Source organism: Dendronephthya gigantea, unplaced genomic scaffold (assembly GCF_004324835.1).
Source record: "Dendronephthya gigantea isolate DGI-Jeju-01 unplaced genomic scaffold, DenGig_1.0 000020F, whole genome shotgun sequence".
Taxonomy (NCBI): domain Eukaryota; kingdom Metazoa; phylum Cnidaria; class Anthozoa; order Malacalcyonacea; family Nephtheidae; genus Dendronephthya; species Dendronephthya gigantea.
In genome coordinates, this window is record NW_021163030.1 from 2449940 (window position 1) to 2472097 (window position 22158).

General features: G+C 35.5%; 3 protein-coding genes across 5 annotated transcripts; 2 read left to right on the forward strand and 1 right to left on the reverse strand.

Moving 5' to 3' along the window:
• The first annotated feature begins 434 nt into the window (after positions 1-434).
• On the forward strand, positions 435-9370 carry LOC114521414 (stromal interaction molecule 1-like). Of its 3 annotated transcripts, none has more exons than XM_028541862.1 (12): positions 435-509; positions 750-861; positions 1593-1702; positions 3706-3817; positions 4210-4321; positions 4547-4662; positions 5142-5313; positions 5538-5628; positions 6198-6287; positions 6611-6775; positions 7255-7355; positions 7649-9370. In XM_028541862.1, exons 2-12 carry the CDS (start codon positions 762-764, stop codon positions 8373-8375), a joined length of 1896 nt encoding a protein of 631 aa, XP_028397663.1. In that variant the 5' UTR covers positions 435-509; positions 750-761; the 3' UTR covers positions 8376-9370. The 3 variants fall into 3 exon arrangements, with proteins under 3 accessions (XP_028397663.1, XP_028397664.1, XP_028397662.1); XM_028541863.1 differs by lacking the exon at positions 435-509 and adding an exon at positions 572-634; XM_028541861.1 differs by lacking the exon at positions 435-509 and having other exon boundaries at positions 642-861.
• Positions 9371-9549: 179 nt separating this feature from the next.
• Positions 9550-11691, reverse strand: LOC114521548 (DELTA-alicitoxin-Pse2a-like). Its single transcript, XM_028542013.1, has 3 exons — positions 11607-11691; positions 11075-11133; positions 9550-10820 (listed from the first exon to the last, which is right to left on the reverse strand). The coding sequence occupies exons 2-3, from the start codon at positions 11130-11132 to the stop codon at positions 9550-9552; spliced, it is 1329 nt and encodes a 442-aa protein (XP_028397814.1). The 5' UTR covers position 11133; positions 11607-11691.
• A 2893-nt stretch (positions 11692-14584) lies between these two features.
• Positions 14585-22158, forward strand: LOC114521549 (ran GTPase-activating protein 1-like). The gene is made up of 17 exons (XM_028542014.1): positions 14585-14864; positions 15240-15367; positions 15852-15911; positions 16243-16422; positions 16601-16735; positions 16878-16979; positions 17265-17321; positions 17407-17520; positions 18241-18340; positions 18838-19053; positions 19702-19766; positions 19876-19983; positions 20065-20109; positions 20413-20458; positions 20746-20831; positions 21054-21178; positions 21349-22158. The coding sequence occupies exons 1-17, from the start codon at positions 14747-14749 to the stop codon at positions 21416-21418; spliced, it is 1755 nt and encodes a 584-aa protein (XP_028397815.1). The 5' UTR covers positions 14585-14746; the 3' UTR covers positions 21419-22158.

Here is a 22158-nt window from a genome sequence, read left to right on the forward strand (position 1 = left end):
ATCTTTATGAGAAAAGATCGTTAATATCCTTGTTAAACCCGGGCGACCGGTGAATAATCTGTTTTTAAAACATTTTTTCTCATTCCATGGAACATTTGTGGCAAATTAGCCTTTATGTAAGAAATTAGAATTTTAGTATCGACGACGAATAGCGAATGAAGAATTAGATAGTATAGAATAGACTAGTAAAATAGAACATACACTGTATATAAACATATACGTATATACGGAACATTTATTCTTAAAATATTATTTAATTTACTATTTACTAAAGTATAAGAAGTTGAAGTATACAAACCTAAAGGCTCGGTAGGTCCCATCATAATCCGATCTTTACAAAATAAAAATATCTCAAACAATATGGCTTGCTTCTCTTCCTAGTTACGTGTCACATAGACTCTGGCCACAGGAAGTGTGACGTCATATGGATAGAAAGATCACGAAGAGTGTCGACCACTGTGAAATTTCGATTTTATGAAGAGTTCAATAAACGATAAAATTGACTGATAGTAATATTAGATTTTCTTTCTAAGCGATTAATATCCTTGTTTTTATTTGTTACAGATTTGCAAGAACTATTGAAAAATATTCTAACTTTCTTACATTCCATTCGTAAAGATGTTCGGAGAGCCTCGTAATTTTCCGACAATTTAATATTTTAATAGTATTCAAAGTTTCTCAGTTTCTCTGCTGGAATTATTGCGGCAAATTTCTGCAACATATGGCAACGTATTCATATTTTCCTACAGCTTGTTGCAAACATGAACTGTATTCGTATTGGTGCTGTTCTTTTCCTTTGTTGTTGTTACGTGGTATTTGAATTATTAGGGGAGAAGGCTACAAGCAATGTTAAACCCCAAGGTAGGCGTCGTGCGGATGCTGGCCTGGAGTTGACCAGGGGGATATAATTTATATCGTTTTGTTTTATAATAACGTATTGCCCCTTGACGTTTATCTTCAGTTGTACCCATTTGTCTGGTATGGATTGATGAAATGACATGAAGAGTTTGCGGTTAAGCTTACTTGAACACGCAGCACTTATTAGCCTGTGTGATGAAAGCAATATATAATATCCATGGGATTATTTAGCTTTAGCTAATAATAATTCGATATTGCCATATCATTTGTTTATTTTTATAGGTAAATTGAATTATTTTAAATAGTTTTCACAAAATTTCACTCACAATTTTTGGGCACGATCAATTCTATCTATTAGCGATATTTATTATGATCTTTTTATTGTTTAGAATTCTTTCACTTAATAAAACATACTAAATTTAAATCACATTGAATAAAACGCTTGTTTGCGATTGATTTTGATGATAATACTGAATGGCATGTTTGTGACATGGCCATGGTGAGTGCAGAGATAGTCATTGGCCCTAAGAAGCCCCTAGTGGGAATAGGTTGGGGTTGAGGAGTTGGACTAATGCAGTTTTTTTTGAGGCAGCCCTTTGTATCAAGTACCGGGTATATAATAGCAAATTGGTGTTCAGGTCATTCTGCCATCAAATTTAAAGTTTTTATATAATGTGCTATTTTTGAACAGGATTGAATGATGTATGAAGTGTGCATTCTTTTCGTATTACTAGATGATACAGTCACTGAGCAAACTCAGCTTGAGTTTGATGCTGTTCAAAAGCTTCACATCCATTTGGATGATGATAATGATGGTGATGTGGATTTTTCTGAATCTGAGGAGGTAGGTGGATAGCTAGATTGTCTAAATCATTGATCAATATAGCCTGGTTGTTTAATATATAGATTGCTAAATAGTTTCGAGTCGTAACAAATCTCAAATAGTTAACAAAAATAGTTACAAACATTAGAATTTCAATGTTTACAATCAGCCTTCAAACACTATTCTCAACTGTGAACCCAGTAAGTGCAAGAGTTGTGGCAATTTGAGTATCAATTATTTCAAATTTATGGGAATTAAATGCTCAAGTTATAAGTATTTTGTTATATATGGAAGTTATATTTTGAGGTCCTGGCAATAATCTTAGTAGCACCACGGTTGTAGCACCTAATTGTCTCATTTTTATATTTTTTTGAACAAAGATGTTGTACAACAATTGATCATGATTCAAGCAGATTGATAGGATTTGGGGCCAGATTGACTGCCAATTCATATACATCTCATCATATTTTTGCCCCTCCTAATACACATATTGCCCATCATGCTCATGAATCAAATCATTAACAATTATTGAATGAGGTTGAACATGATATGAAGAATTATCAAGTTGAAGTCTGTTGTTATCAACCAAAGCCAAAGAATGGGGTTGATAACGACAAAATAAGTCTTTGATAATGAAAAAGTTGTATCACACATTATGCAGTCACACTTGGAAATGACAATTTCATACATTGATCTTATCATGCAAAGAGCTAATTAGAAATATTGCATAAATAATTCATACAATTTATTAAAATAAATAAAGATGCTTTTCAAATGATAAATTATTTATCGATGTAGATAAATTGCAATTCAAACTATGAGAGAGACGTATTTACAAGATGTTTCAACTCTAACATCTCTTCTTCTTAAACTCTTTGCTCCTTTCAAAGCACAGGCAATCTACAACAGCCTGAGCCTGTTTGAGCCTTCTGGCCTGAGCTGTGTCCAACTGTCATTGCTGTCTTCTGGATTTGGTCTTCCTCTCTTCTATTTTCCTCAAAGGTTCCACTTGAGCGACTGCAGAGTGTGTTGTTGGCAGGCTTTCTTAACATGTGCTCAATCCAACCCAATGTTCTATGCCAGATCTCATGTTAGTCGGCTGGCAGGTGGTTGGTATACGCTGCAACAGGTGGTTGGTATTCTGTTCGTTGTTCCTCATATTTCTGCTCCATACAGTAGGACTGACTTGATGTTTGAAAGATCCTCATCGTTGTGTGCGTTGACACTGCCTTGCGCGCCTCACCGATCCTAACTCCAACGTGCAAGGGAGCGACCTAAATTTCACCGATCCCTCATTAAAAAGAGGAATAATACAAAAAACAATATTCAAGTCAACTTTTATCATAAATATAACATGTAAAAGGTCTGGAAACACTTGGAAAGAATGCCTCTCTTCCTTCGGCCGTCAGGGGTCCAGCCGAGAGCGATTCTTGGCAGGGACATTGGTGGCATGCAGAGGACATGTCCAATCCACCTACATCGTCTTTGTCTAACTACAAGGGTGATCGGCTTGGTGCTTGTTCTTTCGTGTATAGCTCTGACTCCTCCTGAATTTGAGATGTTATTTGGCCAAAACATGTTCAAAACTCTCCGTAGGCATCTATTCTGAAATACCTTTAGTTTGTGGCTGATCCCCTTGGTCATCTTCCATCAGTGATTCTGATCCATTTGTGCTGAGCACATTTTTCAAATTTATTGATCAAAATAAAAAATTATTTTTTGTTCATGTGTTAAAGAGGAATGTTTGCATCTTTGAACATAGCCTGCGAGCGTAAAACTTGAATTCCATCTCATTTAAGGTGGTTCTCAATAACGATAATGTTGTGACATAATTACCGATAAGGTCTATTACGTTTGAAATAAAGACTGTGCTCAGGCTACAAAAAGAGAAATAACTGCGACAATGAAATGTTTTTTCAACTATTGGTGGTTGATAAAACCACCTATATCAATCGAAGATGTGTCCAATACATCATTGACTTCAGGCCCTTCAAACAAGTTGATCTATTAAATTTTTTTTTTAGTTTTTAAAACATGAATTGAAAGTGAAAGATCATAAACGTCATTCAAAGTTTCATTCGGGTGATGGTTCGATTAGTGTTAATGACCTCTGGAAAGCATGGCAAAAAAGTGAAGGTATATATTTGTAAATCTGTGAAAGTTATTGTATATCTATATTGATATGTTGATCTTGTATGAGGCAACGGATCGTTTGTGTATGTCATTGGTGTATATGTCAGCTGGTATCAATTTCTATTATACATGATCTATATATATATATATATATATATATATATATATATATATATATATATATATATATATATATATATAATAAGCTAGGTAACCAGGTATTTGTCAAATGCATATTTAGGGAAATAGGCTTAATATATATATTGTACCACCAGATGAAAGACCACCATGCACGTCGTATTCGTGTTGGTGTAAATCAGTTCTCTTGTTTTCAACTACGTTCATCATTGGAACAGAACTTATGCGAGTTTATAGATTCTGCTTTTTCTTCGTAGTCAGTAAATGGTCACCTCATGATGTTGCAAACTGGTTAACACATGATGTTAATTTGCCCCAACATGTTGAAGTCTTTACGAAAAACAAAATAAATGGACATCATCTACCAAGGTAGCTATATTGCATTGTATATAGGGTCTTTACATAGATATATCATCAAATATAATTTCTGCATTCGAGCTATTAGAGCAGTTACAATGAGCTATATATAGTATGTTATTATTGGCATTGTAGCTACAATTAAGCGCATGTCAAACGGGTTCATTATATAATTTAAGGAATGTTCCCTATGGCACTAGCTATTTTACTGAACTAGCTAGTATATGTCTTGTGTAGGTTGGCTTCGCCGGTCGATGGTATATTGTTGAATGATTTGAAAATTACAAATATAATTGAGAGAAAAAAGATTGCATTAAGAGCAATGGATGTTGTTCTCTTTGGTGCTCCCAGAAGTAAGCTCATCTTTTTGCATTATGATTTCTTGCTATAGTTCGATCTATTTATCGGACAATATCACATTTAGATGTGCAACACAAAACCGGCCTGCGTACAAGCCCTAGTACGAGGTTTGCTGTTGGTATCTTAATACTGATTTTTCACCCCTTCCACTCTGGGCATTTACAAAAATAGCACAGGAATATCTCGAGAAACGTATTGTGTGTTTGCTAAGTGACAGTCATTTATTGAGTCTTTTTTATATGCCTTTAATAGCTGTATATTGAGCTGTCTTTTTTTGGAAACGTAACCGAAAATAAGTGTGAGGTTTATTAAACGATGTACAAAATATCTCATCTTCCTTCTTTCAACGTAAATGATATAATTTGACCACAATTCTAAAAACTAGTTTAATTTCTGTACTCAACTATATAGGATAAAATTATACAGATTAGATGGTTTATAAATTTGTTTTACCCCGAATTAATATGTTTAGGGCATAACTATTTAAAAGACTTCGTATTGGGGTTGATGGTTCTTGTTGCAATGATGGGATTCTGGTTTTCCAATGTACAAAAACGTAAAGCTCAAAAGCAAATGGAATCCATGACGAAAGATATAGAATTTTTGCAAGATGCAGAGAAAAACCTAACCAGTCTTCAAAATAGGTACAGTATACATTTTAAGACGAAATATACCACAGAACAAGAACTTAACAAATGCAAACGATGCACTTAAGCCACGCTTTCAAATTACTGTGGTTATCTGCATGGGTATAAATCGATAGCATAGTTATTGTGTGTTGGAATTGAAAACAAGTTTACTCTTTTAAGTTATTTTATTTCTAATACATGCACGATTAAATATACTCCTAAAACATTTGCTTGACAAGGCTTAAAGAAGCTGAGACAAATCATCAAGTAGTTCAACAAGAAAAGTTTCAATTGGAAAGTAATCTCAAAGACGAAATTGAAGCGGCTAAGGTACACTTCTTATCTCTTATATTTGATATATAATTATTTTACTATAGTAAATATTACGAAATATTCCTCGATTTAACTTGGCAAGAGCCATAACTTGGTATAACGAAGAGCCGAATATAGCTGGCAGGGCCGTAACTAGAACGATAATTGGGGGGGGGGTGTTTATTCATATAATCCGTTCTGCCCGACGGATTTCTTTTGTAAATGCAATAGCTCACAATGGAAATCCGTCGGGCAGAACTGAATATATGAATAAACAACCCCCCCTCCCCAATTATCGTTCTAGTTTACGGCCCTGATAGCTGCATCCCTTTTTCTGTTTTAATTAAAGTTTTATACATATATTTGTATAGCTATGATATGCATGGAGTTGTTTCTGAAGGGTTGATTTCTGGGGGAATGTTGTGTGATTAAAATTAATACAATACAATACACTCTTTCTAAGGTTGTATTGCTACCCCGACCCACTCCAACATATGCATGCTTACATCTCCCTCACATGCATGCATGCAGTTATCCCGCGTTATTCCCGTATACCACAATAATTCTTAGTTGTTTCTTTTCTATAGCGTGAAGCACAGCGTCTTCGAGAGGCACGAGAAGACCACTCGGAAGAAATTCACACTCGACTTAAATTGGCTGAACAAGAATTGGTTCAGGTATTGCATGTCTACGTCATTTGTTTCTGCACTTTTGAGAAGTCCAGACCACCTGTTCTAACGATAGTTACGCGTGTACTCTACAGGCATTAGCCAAAAAACTAGGCCTATTGTAAGGCTAAGGCGTGCTTATGTTTACAGGCAGTAAACATTTTACGTTGTATATAAATAAGTTTTCTCTTGTTGAAGTCGACAATGGTATAATATAAGTACACAACATGCAATAACAAGTCCGAACCATAAATATTTCCGTATTGATTTTGAAGTAAATATGGTCCTCGAAATTTGTGGAATAATTAGAAGTATGTATAATTACTATTTAGGTAAGAGAGGCACTGCAGAAAGCAGAAAAAGAAGTTGAGTATTTGTCTTCGGAAATGAGTTCCTCTCTACAGAAATGGCTTCGAATCACATATCAAAAAGAAGTGAAAAATTTCCAGTATCGACGTAACGTTGCAATGAAGAAGATGGAAGAAGCCAAAGATGCTGTATGTTATACTTACGTCTTGCATCGTCATTTTCTATACGTTGTGTTGTCATCATTTTTTTCCATTTCTACTCCGAGTTTTCAATTTGAACTTGCAATGTTTCGAAGTATAATAGTTTTTTTGTTGTTTATAGCTATAATTGCATTTTTAAAAATTGTAAGCCTGAACCAGTCGCTGAACAAAGCCTTTTTTTCAAAGGACTAGTATTACGTTGCAGACCAATTTTGCGGACCCATGGCGTATACATGCAGTGACTGTATAAAGTAAAATAATCTTACTGACTGAAGCCGGTATAAAAAATTGTTTGTCTTGACGAATGGTTTGCATATTTGCCACTTCCTATCGTTTTGTATTTGAAATGAAAACCTCCCACCTTTTTCCGAACAGATGCATAAAGGTCTTCTTCGGTATTCCGTACATCAGAAGTACGTTTCAAACAGGCCCAATTAACAAAAATGACAACTAGTTTTTCATTTTAGTGTTACAGATTGAAGCGTAAACGTGGTTCAATGTTTGGTGCATTGCGTCTTGCTCATGATCAAAATATTGATGATGTTGATCAAAGAATACTTGCAGCTCGGTGAGTTATTTAAAATTCCCAAACCGAAGAATGTGACGATATTTTCGTTCACCCAACAATTCCCGAATATGTGTTGGCCGGACTTTATTGAAAAACAACAATGTGATTTTACAACGCGTAGAGGGCGTGGTGATGTGGAACTTAGTTAAAACAATAATAATAAAACCCTTAATAAAACCCTTTGATAATGATATAACTACAAGCTATGTCGTCAATTTGGTCCCAGGTGGATAGTTTGTCTCGTTTTTTCGTACATCGATTTCAGTATTGAGTAATGTTTTTGTGTACTGTAGAACGTCGTTGGCAGAAGTAACAAGTGACTTAGAAGAACTTCAATATCGTTGGCAACAAATAGAAACATCTTGTCGTCTTGAACTTGGTGTTTGTACGTCGTTTTTATGCAATGAGTCGACTGACTCACCCGTCAATGCATCACGACTAGGGCAGTCTGTCAAGTCGGCTGCTGGATTAGGATCAGCTGGCACTACCTCTCGCGAATCCCTTTCGTATCATCGAGTATACACATATCCCTCACTTTTAACTGCGGAAGAGAATCCCTCTCCTTACCAAACGTTGGGAAAGTCATATGAAAGACATTCCTCTGATCCGAGTGGGAGAACGAGTGAGCGGCCTACTACCGAAGAATTGGAATGTAACGGAGATGATGTAAATGGCAGGTACACTGAATCTGTTGACGGTGTAGATGATTGCAGCGGGAGTGAATTTGAACGAAACATTGATTCCGAGTATTCTCTCAGTCAACAAGACATCACTGATGTTCTTACTGAGGGGGAACAATTAGTTAAAATTACAAAAAAGAATTCCGGTGAAAATGGGTCATTTTGGAATGACAAATCCAAGAGTCATTCATTCTCCAGTTCAGAGAGTAAAAACACAGGATTTAAAAAGAAGTGGTGGTCTCGAGGGAAGAAACACCATAGCGAGGACGGAAATTATGAAACAAACTCAATTCAATCGTCCAAATCGAAAGGCTCAATGCCCATATTATCGCAAAGGTAGTTTATTTGTAGGGAAACACAGGGAAAATTATTGTAGAAACTAATCTTAGTCACCTGGGTTGTATATATAGTTGTCCATAGAAATTATATTTAATTTTTTTATGATGCGTATTGACAATATAACAACCATGCAATAATGCATTTTAACACTCTTGCAGCTTGTCAGCCTCTTAACGTGGGTTTTATTTAACAGTTTATTAATGGCCCGATTTATACTAGCCATGTATCATCTGCAGATGTATCATCTGTCTAAGTATAAACACAAGGCGAACTATCTAGACGAACTATGTCATATTGGATTTTTTTGGCGAAATCCGCTGAATGTGTGTTACGAAGTATCGGTTTTTCTGTAGTTCGTTCACATGCCGTATTTATACTCGCAGATAATTCGTGTTAACGGATGATCCCTGTTTGCCCGTGTTTATACACAGACGAACTAGAAGGCGAACTATTTTTCGCTTGCTCAAGTTCGTCCAGACGGATGATCCGTCTCTAGTATAAATCAAGCCAATCAAACTAACCAGAAAATTCCTGGAAAAATTGTCTAATTCGTTGTATTATAAGATGTCATATTTTGAAGAACCGCCCATGCAAGTTAAATTTTAAAAGGCGTTGATACGATTTATGAATAACATTAAATAACTGAGAAGACGCGCAATGATTTCTCAATACTTTAATGCATGCATGTGACTTTTTTTAATGCGATCGGGGTTTTGCTAGGCCTAGGGAAATGAATATGTAAAAATACATTCTAGATGTATATATTTTGTATACAAGAATTTGACCATTAATATTCTTAATTTAATACGCAGCACAGCAGAATGTTTGACTATAATATATGGTGCATGTTCTTCACTTAACTCTTAAGTAATTCCGTCAAGCGTCATGCAAGCTATTTTTCATGAACAGTAAACAATATCTCTTCAAGGAAAATGAAAAACTAACTCTTCAAAATATAATTTCAGCTCAAGAAAAATGGAAAACAATTAAATAGTACCTTTGTCATTTATTGACAACTATAGTCATTTATTGACAACTATAGTAACAGAAAAGAAATACACCATTATCGGTCGAATTGATTGTAATGACACTGAATGTGAAAGAAGTTAAAGTTAAGAACGTTTATTAATTAAGCAAGTAGTTTAAACTAAAACGACCAAGTCCTTAGTTCGCAATCAAAAAATAATACGTCGTGTTGGATTAGGATGGCGGCAGGCACATCGTGATCCCCACAATTTCCAGTCGCATCCGTTCCAAGACCATCTCCTTTGGTAATGTGGCGAGGCTGTTGCTCGGCTCTTGCCATTGGGTAATTTGGTCTGCCCGTGACGGATGCAAGATGAACCTCTGCACTCACATTTTACGCCAATTTGATAGCGACAATCATTGTCGTGATGGCAACCTTGGGATGCGAGAGAACATTGGAAGACTGGGTTAGAGGATGTTGAGTGGGAGGCGTAGTCGAACTTCTGTATTGGTGGTGTGCCAGGGCGCTTGCTTGGTTGATATGGACAACCAAAGTTCAAGTAACCATCGAAGTAATACTCAAGGTTAACTGCTTGAACGTAGGTATTCTTGTTCTCCGAAGTCAGCGTATGGTGACGACGCAGAATTTCCCAGATTGGCGTGAGAGTATAGGCTATAGGGGTTGGGTGAGTATGACCTTCGGTTAGAAATTGGATGATAAGATCACTAGAACGGTCATATAGAAGTCTGTTTCGTAAGTTGACTGACCCACCACGCACTACCACTGATGTACTCATTTGGGAATTGGACAATTTTTTTACTGCTTTGGTGACACCAGAGCATGCTGACAGAGACAATTTACCAGGGCCAACACCTGCACCAAGGGAGGCACACGCTTTCACGGTAAATTGTTTCGATGAAAAGGAGGACTTTGTTTCAGCGAATGCATACTGGTCAATACTGGAGCCGAATGTGACAGAAGTGATGACATGAGAGCCATGTCTTTCTAAGAAATGATGATACTCGCGCCAAGAAGACTTGTGCCAGGGATTTTTAATTTGTGTAGGTAAAGCTGCAAAGTCTCGCACCACAGAAGATCCAAGGGAGGCTGTATACAGGCAATTGGGTGAGAATTGTTGGACAAAAGCTTTAGTTGCAAGGTTAATTGATGTTCCACTGACTTCACGTGATGTACCGCTGATCGATTTAGAAGTAATATCAAGCGTAAGTCCCAACGAGAAGGGGCCTTCGTAACCAGCTTTAAGATTTGTCTCAGTCGCAATGCTTTTGTAAAAATCTTCGGTATTTCTATAATACGTCTGATCTTTAGCTGTCGTCGCTATTTTGAGCTTTCGTTGGCAATGCTCTTCAATATCCCTAAAAAAGGTCAATCCATTTGGAATGGAACCTAGGAGATCTTCTTCTGGAATGTAAATGGCTTTCCCGAGAATTGTATGGTAATCATCCTCGCATGAAACAACTAAAAATATTGTATTAATTGACTCAAATTATTATGTGATATTGTGATTCACAACGGAACGCAGAATATAAAATGTGCCACCCTGATTAAATTATATCATTTTCACTTTCAAAAGTGAATTGGATGCGACAAAATTGGATCCGACAAAATTGGATCGTGTGAACAGATGCTGAAAATGTTGCTTAAAAAATAAAAAATAATTATAACGTTGGACTTTATATAAACCATATAGTGTTGCTCGTGATTATACTTACGCTCTGTGAGGACGAACGCCAGAAGAAACAGCATGAAATATCCGCTGATTAAATTCATTCTACAGAATAAAGTACTAAAAATTCAAATACGCGTGCAGCATGAAAATTATGAAAGATCCCCTATCACCCACTGTCTTTCTAAGCGTAACAGTGCTAGGCGAGAGCATAGGGGAAATTGGTATAACCTGCCTCACTCATGATTTAATTGGTTTTTAATTGAAAATGATCTTCACTCAGGCCAATATGGAGATCTTAAAGTTTTTTAAATTTTACTTCTCCCGAATTCCTTCGCTATTGTTCTACTGAAAATCTTTTTGGTCGGTTAAAAGCGCGAAAAGGTGCCATTACTTCACGGTTTACTTGTCGGGTAAAACAACCGATAAGACCCGAATCCCGCCTCTGGTTTCTGATGCATGGTATAACCAGCTACAAGCTCTTTTTAAATATTCGTCTAACGCTGACCATAGTATAATATATCCATGTGTAAAAGGCGGACAATTTGATGAATAAACTGAATTCTAAATTTTCGTACCTTAAAATCTTTAAGACTTGTTTTTGAGCAATGGTCACCTCTTTCCAAGGGCCGTGTGCACGCAGAGGATGCAAATGGCTATATGATCGTGTGGTCAATGCATGGTAACAATTTTATAAAGAGTATACAAGAAAATGATTTTGTCTCATCTAACAGTTGTTTAAATATCAATAATATTTTAATCTGAACACTAGGAGTTGAAGTGTATATAAGATAAATTATGTTTATTCTATATATGATTCAATTGAGATTTGAGAAGGTAATCGAAGCCATCCTTGGTTATATTGTATGGTGTCTTTAGTTATGTTACGTACAACGTATGTAAATGTATTTTGAGATTTAGGGCTGCATGCTTTCCATTGTCGCGTTTTTGCACGCACGTACACGCACGTAAAAGCTTAAAACCTTCTAAGCTGTTGTATGTATGATTAATTTTATCCTAGATAAAAAAACACCAAATCATTAAGAGTATCCAACCCTATGCATCTATTCAATCGCTGATTTCATAAGTATCATTTAAATGATTTTAAACTTTTACGTGCGTATACGTGCGTGCAAAAAACGCGACAGTGGAAATAAGCCTTTACTGAAATTCTTGAGACATTATGTTCGTCGCATTGCATCTGTAAATGTATATAAGATAAATTACGTTTACTCAATTTATTGATGTTTTAATTGATATTCATTGTCGAATAGAAAAAACACTTTCTCCAGGCATTAAAATAGCGTGTCCTTGTACACACTTATAAAATGCGAATGTGTTTTTCTAAATTAAAAAGAGCCCAAAATGTGCCAAAATAATTAATTTGGTTTGTGAGAAACTAATTGCAATTATATTCTACTTCAAAATTTTTGGCGCTACAAGCTAACACTCAAAAATACACGCCTTTTCCAATCACATACAAGTCGGTCCCAAAACGTACAAAATTATCCAGTCCCTTATTGAGAATCAGGCCTTGCGCATAATATAACCACGTATAACGACACTGCTTAAATCAGCGTCCCACATGCAAATACATTTTCCAAGCGATCAGTTTTTCAGTGTAGATTTCAGATCAGTTTTCAGAGATTAGTTTTCGATCTATCTATATTGACAGATTGGCAGGTGCGTTGGTCGGTCAGGCCATTTAAAATAAATCACTGATGAAGACAGGATCCATGCGATCCAAAAAATACATTTCATAGAAAAGCAGCGTGCCAAATGCTTCAAATATCGTCTCATTATATAAACCTTTCCGGCAACTATCTAATATTCTCTACCTTCAACTAAAAGCTTTTTTTTTGTATAGAAATGTTGACAAAAATTAATCTCCAATTAAAAAGGAATAATCGAAGGCAAATAATGTTAAATTGCATGTTCACAGAGGTTATAATTATATTTACTTTAATGTTGATAAATCAACATTCCTCATTCGTGTAAATAAAAGAGAAGGATAATTTTAATTTTTAAGTATTATTTTCATTATCAATTAGCAGCTGTTTACATGAGCCCAGTTACCCGAGATTTAACAAAGTGTAAGATGATTTTGAGTCTTCCAATTTCGAAACAAAAGAATTACATGCTATTGTAGGACGACTACAAGAGTAACACGACTATACCAAGATCACAGTATAGGTAGAGAACAGTATAGGGCCACTTCACTATGCCACCCGGTGCTGTATATTGAATCAGTTACTGGCTGCCGTACGCGTTAGCCAGAAACTATGTTCTGATTTGCTGGAAAATGCATTCGACTGGCGGCAAATATTGTACTGTCAAGCGTGAGACAAAAAAACTCTTACCTGAATAACTAGAACGATAATTAAGGGGGGAGGTTATTACTGTGTCATAAATATATCCAGTTCTGCCCCAAAGATTCCTTTTGTAAGCTATTGCACTTAGGGAACTAAATATATGAAAAACCACTCCCTCCCCAATTATCGTATCGTTCTAACTTCGGCCCTGCTGAGTGGTCTTGCCGTTTACTCCATAACTGTGACAGAACATAGTTAATATAGGGGGAATCATGTAATTTACTCGTTTCAACACCTCAAATCCATTTCAAAGGTAATCAATATGGATACCTCATTATCTATTGTTGTTTATGTGTATGTTGTTCGGCACATGAGAGGCACGACATTTAAAACAGACTATTAACTGCATGTACGTCGTCGATGTATAAAATGCATTGTCCGTTGGAATGTTTTCCAGGTAATAAGAGGTGCTTGAATTTGAGACGAAAGTCACACTTCGTAGTTTTTTAAAAAGAAAGGATTGCCCGAAGAAGTATTGGGAAAAGTTGGAAGAATCTTTGCTCAGGTACATAAACATGGTAGGCTGAAAGAATCGATTTTGGCTTGAACTTTGGCTTTCCAAATTAATTCATCGCCATGTTGAATAGCCAGAACAGAAGATTACAGTACAGATGCTATATCTTGGGTATGTTTTCATTGAGCTGTTTACTTGTTTTTTTCGCTTATTCATTTTAAAACGAACTACGGCGCCGAAAGATTGGGAAGGTGAATACTGGTATTGCTCTATTAATAATTTTAATATATGTGTATTTTGTATCTTTAAATAACACGTTTGTACGGTGGGCGAAACCGGAATATAGTTGAATAAACTTTGAATTAAATGATGAGGGATCATCGCAGGATCAGATGTTGAAGAATCGGCGCAGGATCAGATGTTGAAGAATCGTCTACTTACTATACGTTTATGTAATAAAATTTTAATTTTTTTTAATAATCACCAATTGATCAAAGTTGAACGACATTGCACGCATATTCTGTGTGCTCGATCAAAACTAAACGAATGTACTTTGAAGCTAAACGATTGATTGATTGATTGATTGATTGATTGATTGATTAAACGGCACTGCAAGCATGGCATATTCTGTGACTGTATGTATAGAGCTCAGTGGGCCATGCGCAGTTTGTAACGTCGATCAGCAGATGTTTAGCGCACAGTAGTTAAGTACTTCATATTGCACAGTCATTTACTTTGATTTATTTTCAAATGTCTTCTCACTCGTCTACAGTTCTACAGAGCTTTTCTCACGTGGGAGATCTTTGAATTTTAGAAATTTGCATTTTGCAGTACTATGATGCATGTGTGTTGAACTTTACAGTAAAAACTATAACTATATACTCTCTTAAAAATGGCATTGGGAAATGAGGTTGACGATGTGACTGGTTTGTTAGAGAAAACATCAGTTAAACAGATCAATATTGTCAGATTGCCTGACAAGGGACGGAAGTTAAACACTGCTGAGGATGGTAGGTACCTTCAATATTTTGCTGGTCACATTGATATAAATATGAGAAACCTTGTCAAACTAATTTTATTATTGTCAAAACTAATCTGCCGTTACTCTGTTGGCCATTCAACTAATCTGTTGGCCATTCACTGGTTCAGAGCACGGATAAGGAACTAATTTTGAGGGGAAATCATGAAGCAAACGTAAGGTCTGATGGACTTAGAATGATCAGAGTTGCTCATGGTTAGAGTTCTCGCATATAAGAATTTCTGATTCATGCAGCTAATTTAGAGCTGGCCATTTTTGAGCTGTCAGTCATGCATATGTGACCTACTGTAGAAGGTAGTAATGGATTGGAAATAGTGCAAAGTTAATTATAAATGTTTGTTTGTAGTTATTGAAGTTATAAAAGCAATTGAGGAAAGTAAAGATGTTCAAGCTTTTACTCTTGAAGGACATACTTTGGGTATTGAGGCTGCCAAGGCCATTGGTAGTGCTCTGTCAAAACGACAAGAGTTTCAGGTAGATATTTTCACTGATATGAATACTGATGATTAGTAGAGAGGTTAAGATACCCCGGTTCCGGTGTACAGGTACGGGTAGCCTTATTTTTTTCAATGAATTTCCATCAGTGTTTCTCATTTTTTTCGAAGATTAACTTGACAATTCCTTTCTAGTCGACTTTAACCTCTTGATCGAGGTAAGCATTATTTATGTCTTGAAATGTGCAAACAACAAGAAATTCCAATGGACAAAATATGGCTACCTGTACCCATATACCAAAAATGGGGTATCTTAACCTCTCTAATAATATATGATGCTATTATATAATCAAACCTTTATTAACTGGTTCCATGTTGGAAAAGCATGGACTAGTTTCATTGTCATATTCTATGTGGATCCTTAATCAAGAGATTTGAGAATGCCATTTGTTATCCTGTTGGAATTCACAATAGGTGAAATATTATAGTGAAATATTATAGTGATGATGCATATTCTTCTACAGAGAGCTCTCTGGAATGATATGTTTACTGGTCGTTTGAGATCAGAAATACCTATAGCATTGGTAAGTTATTCTACATTGCTTAATTTACAATTAGTGACAAGCAGGTATACTATTACATAGTGTGTTCAAATAGGATAATCTACCCACTTTTTCTATTTCTCAACATCATCAATACCATTGTAAGAAAAACAAATGTGTTATTTTTATACAAAGCATAACATACTAGCTGTTTGGACTTGTATAGTTTGAGTTCTAGTCTGGATAATGTGATTGCTTACAAGTCCTTGTAATTCACCCTTGGCACCTTGGAATGGATTTGATGTAACATATATTACATGTATGTATTAGAACATGCTTTTCTAATATACCATTCTTTGATATTTTATCTTAGGAAAGTTTAGGTGATGGTGTCATAGCAGCTGGTGCACATTTGACTGAATTAGATTTATGTGATAATGCGTTTGGTCCAGATGGTGTGAGATCTGTCAAAAAACTTTTGACCAGTCCATCTTGTTTCTCATTGGAAGTTTTAAAATTTAACAATAATGGTCTTGGAATAGGCGGTGGTCAGGTTTGTCTAATTTATATAATTTAGTTTATCAATTAATACGTATTGTCTGTGTGTTCAGGATAGTATTGTACAGAAAAATCAAATAAATCCAGGAAGTGTCTGTGGGGCAATCAGAGCTGTAGCTAGACCACTTAATTGAGGGGTGTTACAAATGTTCAGAAATATTTCTTTTGTGTAGATATTATCAGATGCCTTGTTAGAATGCCACAAAGCTAGTGTTGACAATCATCGTCCTCTAAAATTAAAAGTGTTTGTTGCTGGAAGGAACAGGTTGGAAAATGAAGGAGCTACTGCTCTAGCAAAAGCCTTCAAGGTAGATGAATAAATAAAACACTATCATGTTAAACACCACCATATTGCAAGCCTGAGAACTGATATGTAAAGAGTCCTTGAATGTTACCAAGTGAAAACTAGGTGATCTCATCCCCAGACTGGCGCTGTTAACGCTCTTGTAGGTAATAGGAAGCCTTGAAGAAATATCCATGCCGCAAAATGGTATTAACCACGCTGGTGTGGCTGCTTTAGCTGGGTCTTTTAAGAGCAACCAAGGCTTAAAGGTGTGTAGTTGTATGCAAATATTCATTGTTGATATGTTTATACTGATTACTGTCATGCAACTGATGAACATATAGTAGATAAATGTGTCACCCCGGAAGTTTGGTTCTCGTTTATTTTTGTGTTAATTTGCGTAACGATGAGATTTCCGTAACCTGCGTTGTTTGAATTCGTCACACTCCAGTAGGTGGAACGGTTTCTAATTTTTCTAGCATTTAAATCGATAGGAAGTCGAGCCGATATGTATCCACGTTAAATAAATACGAATTTTCAACCCTGCGTTTTAGGTCGTGAATCTTAACGATAATACCTTTACTTCAAAAGCTGCAATTGCAATGTCAAAGGTAAGATGTAATGTTTTAAGTGTTAAAATACTTCATATTTAAAACGTCATTTGACTGTTTCATGTAAAAGACATTGTCTCTTTAGATTCTTCCAAGTCTTCCAGATTTAGAAGTTATCAACTTCGGCGATTGTTTAGTGAAGTCAAAGGGTGCAATAGCAATTGCAGAGGCTTTAGAAAACAGTGTCCCTAAATTAAAGGTAATGATGCATTTGTCAAATAAAATACCTTTTACCAAACCAAAGTCATTCCAATGATCAAAAAAACCAGGGACCGAGTGTTCCAAAGGCGTTTAGCTTTAAAAACGATGGATACGTTCAACATAGGAAACAAAATAATTTATTGAACAAATGAGGTGAAATATTTCGATGTAAATGGTTTAAGTTTCAATGGAAGTAGACATTTAAAGCATAAGATGTATGTACAGTAGTTCAGAAGATGTATGAGAGTATATAATTATAGTTATTTAAACTTTGGTTTAAACTTTCGTCAAACAGTCGGCCCTAGGCATAGGCATACAAAGCCCATAGGCATAGAAGTATAGGCATAGAAAGCCCATATAGAAAGAACAAATTTTGAGTTGAGCATATTTAAAAAACTGCTACTTACAATCACCATGATGGTTATAATTCCTCTAAATGGTGCACGTATTGATGGACGGCATTTCATGTTTTTTTTTGAGTGGAAATTTATAAGGGCTACGGTATATCGTATTAGATACAGTATGTCATTAACAAGTATATGCCAAATCTATATCCTGAGTTCCTCCAGCCACCATGCAGGGGCCAGTCGTATTTTACGGTTTTACAGGCACCTACGGTTTAACTATAAAACATAAAAGTTTTATAACCCCCTGCATGGGATCAATCTGAAAAATTGTCTAGCGTTGATACGTCATGAAGACTGACTCTTTATTTCAGGAACTTGTTTTGGCATTTGGCGAGATCAACAAAGAAGCAGCCATGCGAGTTGTGGAATCCATGGAAAACAAACTTCACCTTGAGAAATTAGATCTAAATGGTAAAAATTAAAATCCTACTAGTAAAGGACTATCTTACGTTGCACTGTTGCAGTGTTAAAATAGGCTATGAGCCTGATGGCGTTCACATATTAAGGCATACTTTGTTGTGTTCATGCTTTGTATCTATTTTCTACTTTGTGTAACGTGATCTACACGAGAATTGATGTACGACCACTGAGCTATATAATTATTACATAGCTCAGTGTGTACGACCAATAATGTATATGACTTATCGCGCGCGTGCAGTATGATTTCAAAATTTTCAAAATTATGCAGTCAACGTTGTGTTGTATGTGATTGTATGCACTGACCTATATTATCTAATTGTATGTCATTCATAATTTCTTATGCGCACCATGCAGATAAATCCTACTGTTCATGGCAGTCCATGCGCAATGTCACAAACATGAATGCTGTACAGGATGTTTGGAAAATAAAGAATTCTTGTACTCCTATTTTTGTAAAATTACTTAAACGTTATTAAAATGCTTTCCAGGGAACTGTCTTGGCGAAGACGGTATTGAGGAAATAAAATGGAAGTTAAATGAGCTTAAACACGAAAATGTTCTTGCTTCCATGAGCGATGATGAAGGTGAAGAGGATGAAGAGGATGAAGAGGATGAAAGAGAAGATGAAGAGGATGAAGAGGATGATGATGAATCCGAAGATGATAGCGATGAAGTTGAAAAATCAGGAGATGTCGAGGAAGGAAGTTGATGATAAAGAATTAGATAAGGTTTGATGAAAATATGAAGATACTATCAGGTGTATTCAGGGTATTAGGTGGATTCATTGTGTACTGATGCGCAAAGAAAATATCTCAAACATTCAATTGCAGACTTGAATGAAGTTAGCAATTTACCTCGGTTGTATACGACACTCCGAGTTAGTCTGCTAGACGCTCGCCATAATTATTAATTATTTAATATATCGGCTTTTGGCCCCAATACATGCATCTACATGATGCTTTTAGAATTTTTTATTCCGTATTATTTTAACATTTTTTATAACGGATCTATTTATGGTTAATAAAATTATACAATACTTCAATCAAAATTGTCCGTACCGTACAAATATATGTGCCTTTTTCTCATGTAGCCTGAAACAATTGTTCAGACTACAATATATATGAACCTTTAAAACACAATAAATTATTGTTTTAATTTGACTTTTGATGCGAGTAACGATATCTTGAAATGGGATAGGAAGAAACAGGTAGTCTATATTCTTTGAGTTAATTATTTGGTTGAAGAACAATGGACCCTTCTCATAATGACGTCAAACGTGAAAAGCCTGATGTCACACAAATTCTGAATGGCTATACAAAGCTAACGAACCAATGAAATTTGTGTATTGTCAGCATTGAGAATGGTTATCAGGCTTTCCGCATTTGACGTCATTATGAGAGAGAGGTTTATTGCTCGTGTATAAATTTAAAAGAGCAAAGCGGTGTTCTAGCTTGATTGAGATTATATTTGTTTATCTAAGGATCATGGTTTTAATTTTTCTACCTAGTAAAGAAATGTTTTTGTAGGACAATCATCTCAAAACTGCTAAAGAATTTTTGGGGCATCCATCGCTAGAAAATTTTAAAAAATTGCCGGAATTTGACAGAATCGAACTTATAAAAGAAGCTTTGCAGGTAAATTTTGCATTATTTTAGTTCATTTTGTTTTTATTTTTTTCCAATTCACGTGATGGGAATGAAATTTTTATCTTCCAGACTAAAATCGCTGATACAAGTGTTATTTGCAAGTTATTTGTTCAGGTATTTTGTTTTAACTATTTTCTCCGTTTTTCATGAAAGGAAAAGAAAAAAATATGGGAATTGACAATATTTGTCTTAGGTTTGGCCTTTAGAACTACGGGTTGATGAAAACTGGACTGCATGAACACTATTGGAGTATTGTGCTGCACCTCACGAATGTTGTTGTTGTCAAGTTGCTTTCATTTGTCGAAAAAGCAACCTGATAGCAACCGCCTCATTGAGTTCTGCATATTTTCATCAACCGGCAACAATATCAATTTTTACGCGCAATTAGCTCTAAACAAAATGTTTTTCATTTTCCAGGCGTCATGTGTTCTTCATAATTCAGATGATTTCATCCCATGCACAGGTAGATCAGTGTGTCTGTCTCAGTGACTGTATGTACATGCATCTGTTGTGAAATATGTTTATTATATGATGGATTCAAATCAACATTAAAATAAATTAAATTTAAGATGGCCGGATTAAATCTGGCCTATAGCATTTGTAAGAGGAAATATCAAACGATATCATCGTCAAACAATATACGTATATCGAAGATGGCGAATGGCGTAAATATTTGTTCTCAAAACCTATAGCTTTCAACAGTGTGTATTTTTCCAATAAAGACCCTTTGTATTATATTCATATTTACAGATGTCATTCTCCAAGAAGCATTTCTCAAATCTGGTAAACCTGAAACTGTGATTAACAGCTTACTGATCCACATGGGTCTGCTAAAGGTTTGTTACTTTGCTTGGTTATCAAAGTGATCTCTAAGAGCACAGTTGCATGGTTGGATTTCAGCAACTCGTTATCAAAAGTGAGGGTTTTTTGAAAACGAATGTGAATATTATTATAGATTATGCATTAATCTATTATTGCGTAAGAAATTGAAAATAAGAACTGCGTTTTTTCGTTATGACCAGCAAAAAGTAAACTTTTCTAATTTTCTGTTTATACAGAGTGAAGATAAGTTAGAGCCAGCAAGTAATGATATAACAGGAGCGTTGCAAGCACTGAATCAAGCTGCCAGACAGGAGTATTTTCCTAAGGATCTTGCTTTCTTCTTTACCGCTTTCTTATCGAAGTAAGTATGCCAGATTTCAATGAAACGATAATCCACTAAATAAAACAGTTTTACCTAAAATTGACGATACGAAATTCGCTTCGATTCTGCTTCACGTAATATGAAAAGCACTTTCCTTCACATCTGCATCATGGGGCAAATTTTAACTATGTGTCGTCACTCTTTTTCAGACCAAACTGTACAGTAAAATTTTCAGAATCGGCAAGGACAAACCTGCTGCAAACTTTAGAGCATTTGTAAATCTCCATATATGCATTAGAACGATGTAATCTTACTTTAACTTAAAAAAAAGTGAACATACTGAAGCATGTCATTTCGCTCTTTAAAACTGTGCATCCTGTATCGAAATATTTCTTACAAGCGCGTAAGAAGCCTAAAATCTAAAAAAGTTTTGTTTTAACCGATCATCTCATTGGCAAATCACCAACTTCGAAGAACAACGAAGCACAGCTTATATCCAAAAGAGGAGAAGTAAAAACAATTCTACTAAGTTGTAGGTGCAAGTTGCCCTGGTGGTCATAAAATCTAACTCATAACTGCGAGACCATGACCGTCACCGCTATATACCATGAGATATGATAGAAAGCCAACACCGATTTGTTTTTTTTTAATGTATTCTCGCCTTAAATACTCGACCATTTATTATCTCATTTCTATACCACTGGTTACAATGCAACTGTTTTGCATTTTTATTGACGTTAAACCTAATTTCGTAGCTTAAATTAAAATTTCCTTAAATTTTACTCGAGTCATTTTTGAATGTCGAATAACAAACCATTGACTATCTAATACCATCCTAAAACTATTAATATTTTCTTACGCATGCATGCATGTTCGAGTGACGTTACCAGTGGGGAGTATATTAAGGGGGTGCTCTACTTTCAGGATTAGTTACCATAGACAATGACACGAGACTAGCTGTAATTTATTTTAACAATTTATTACTTTTCAATCCAACAAATATATAAATATCATATGTG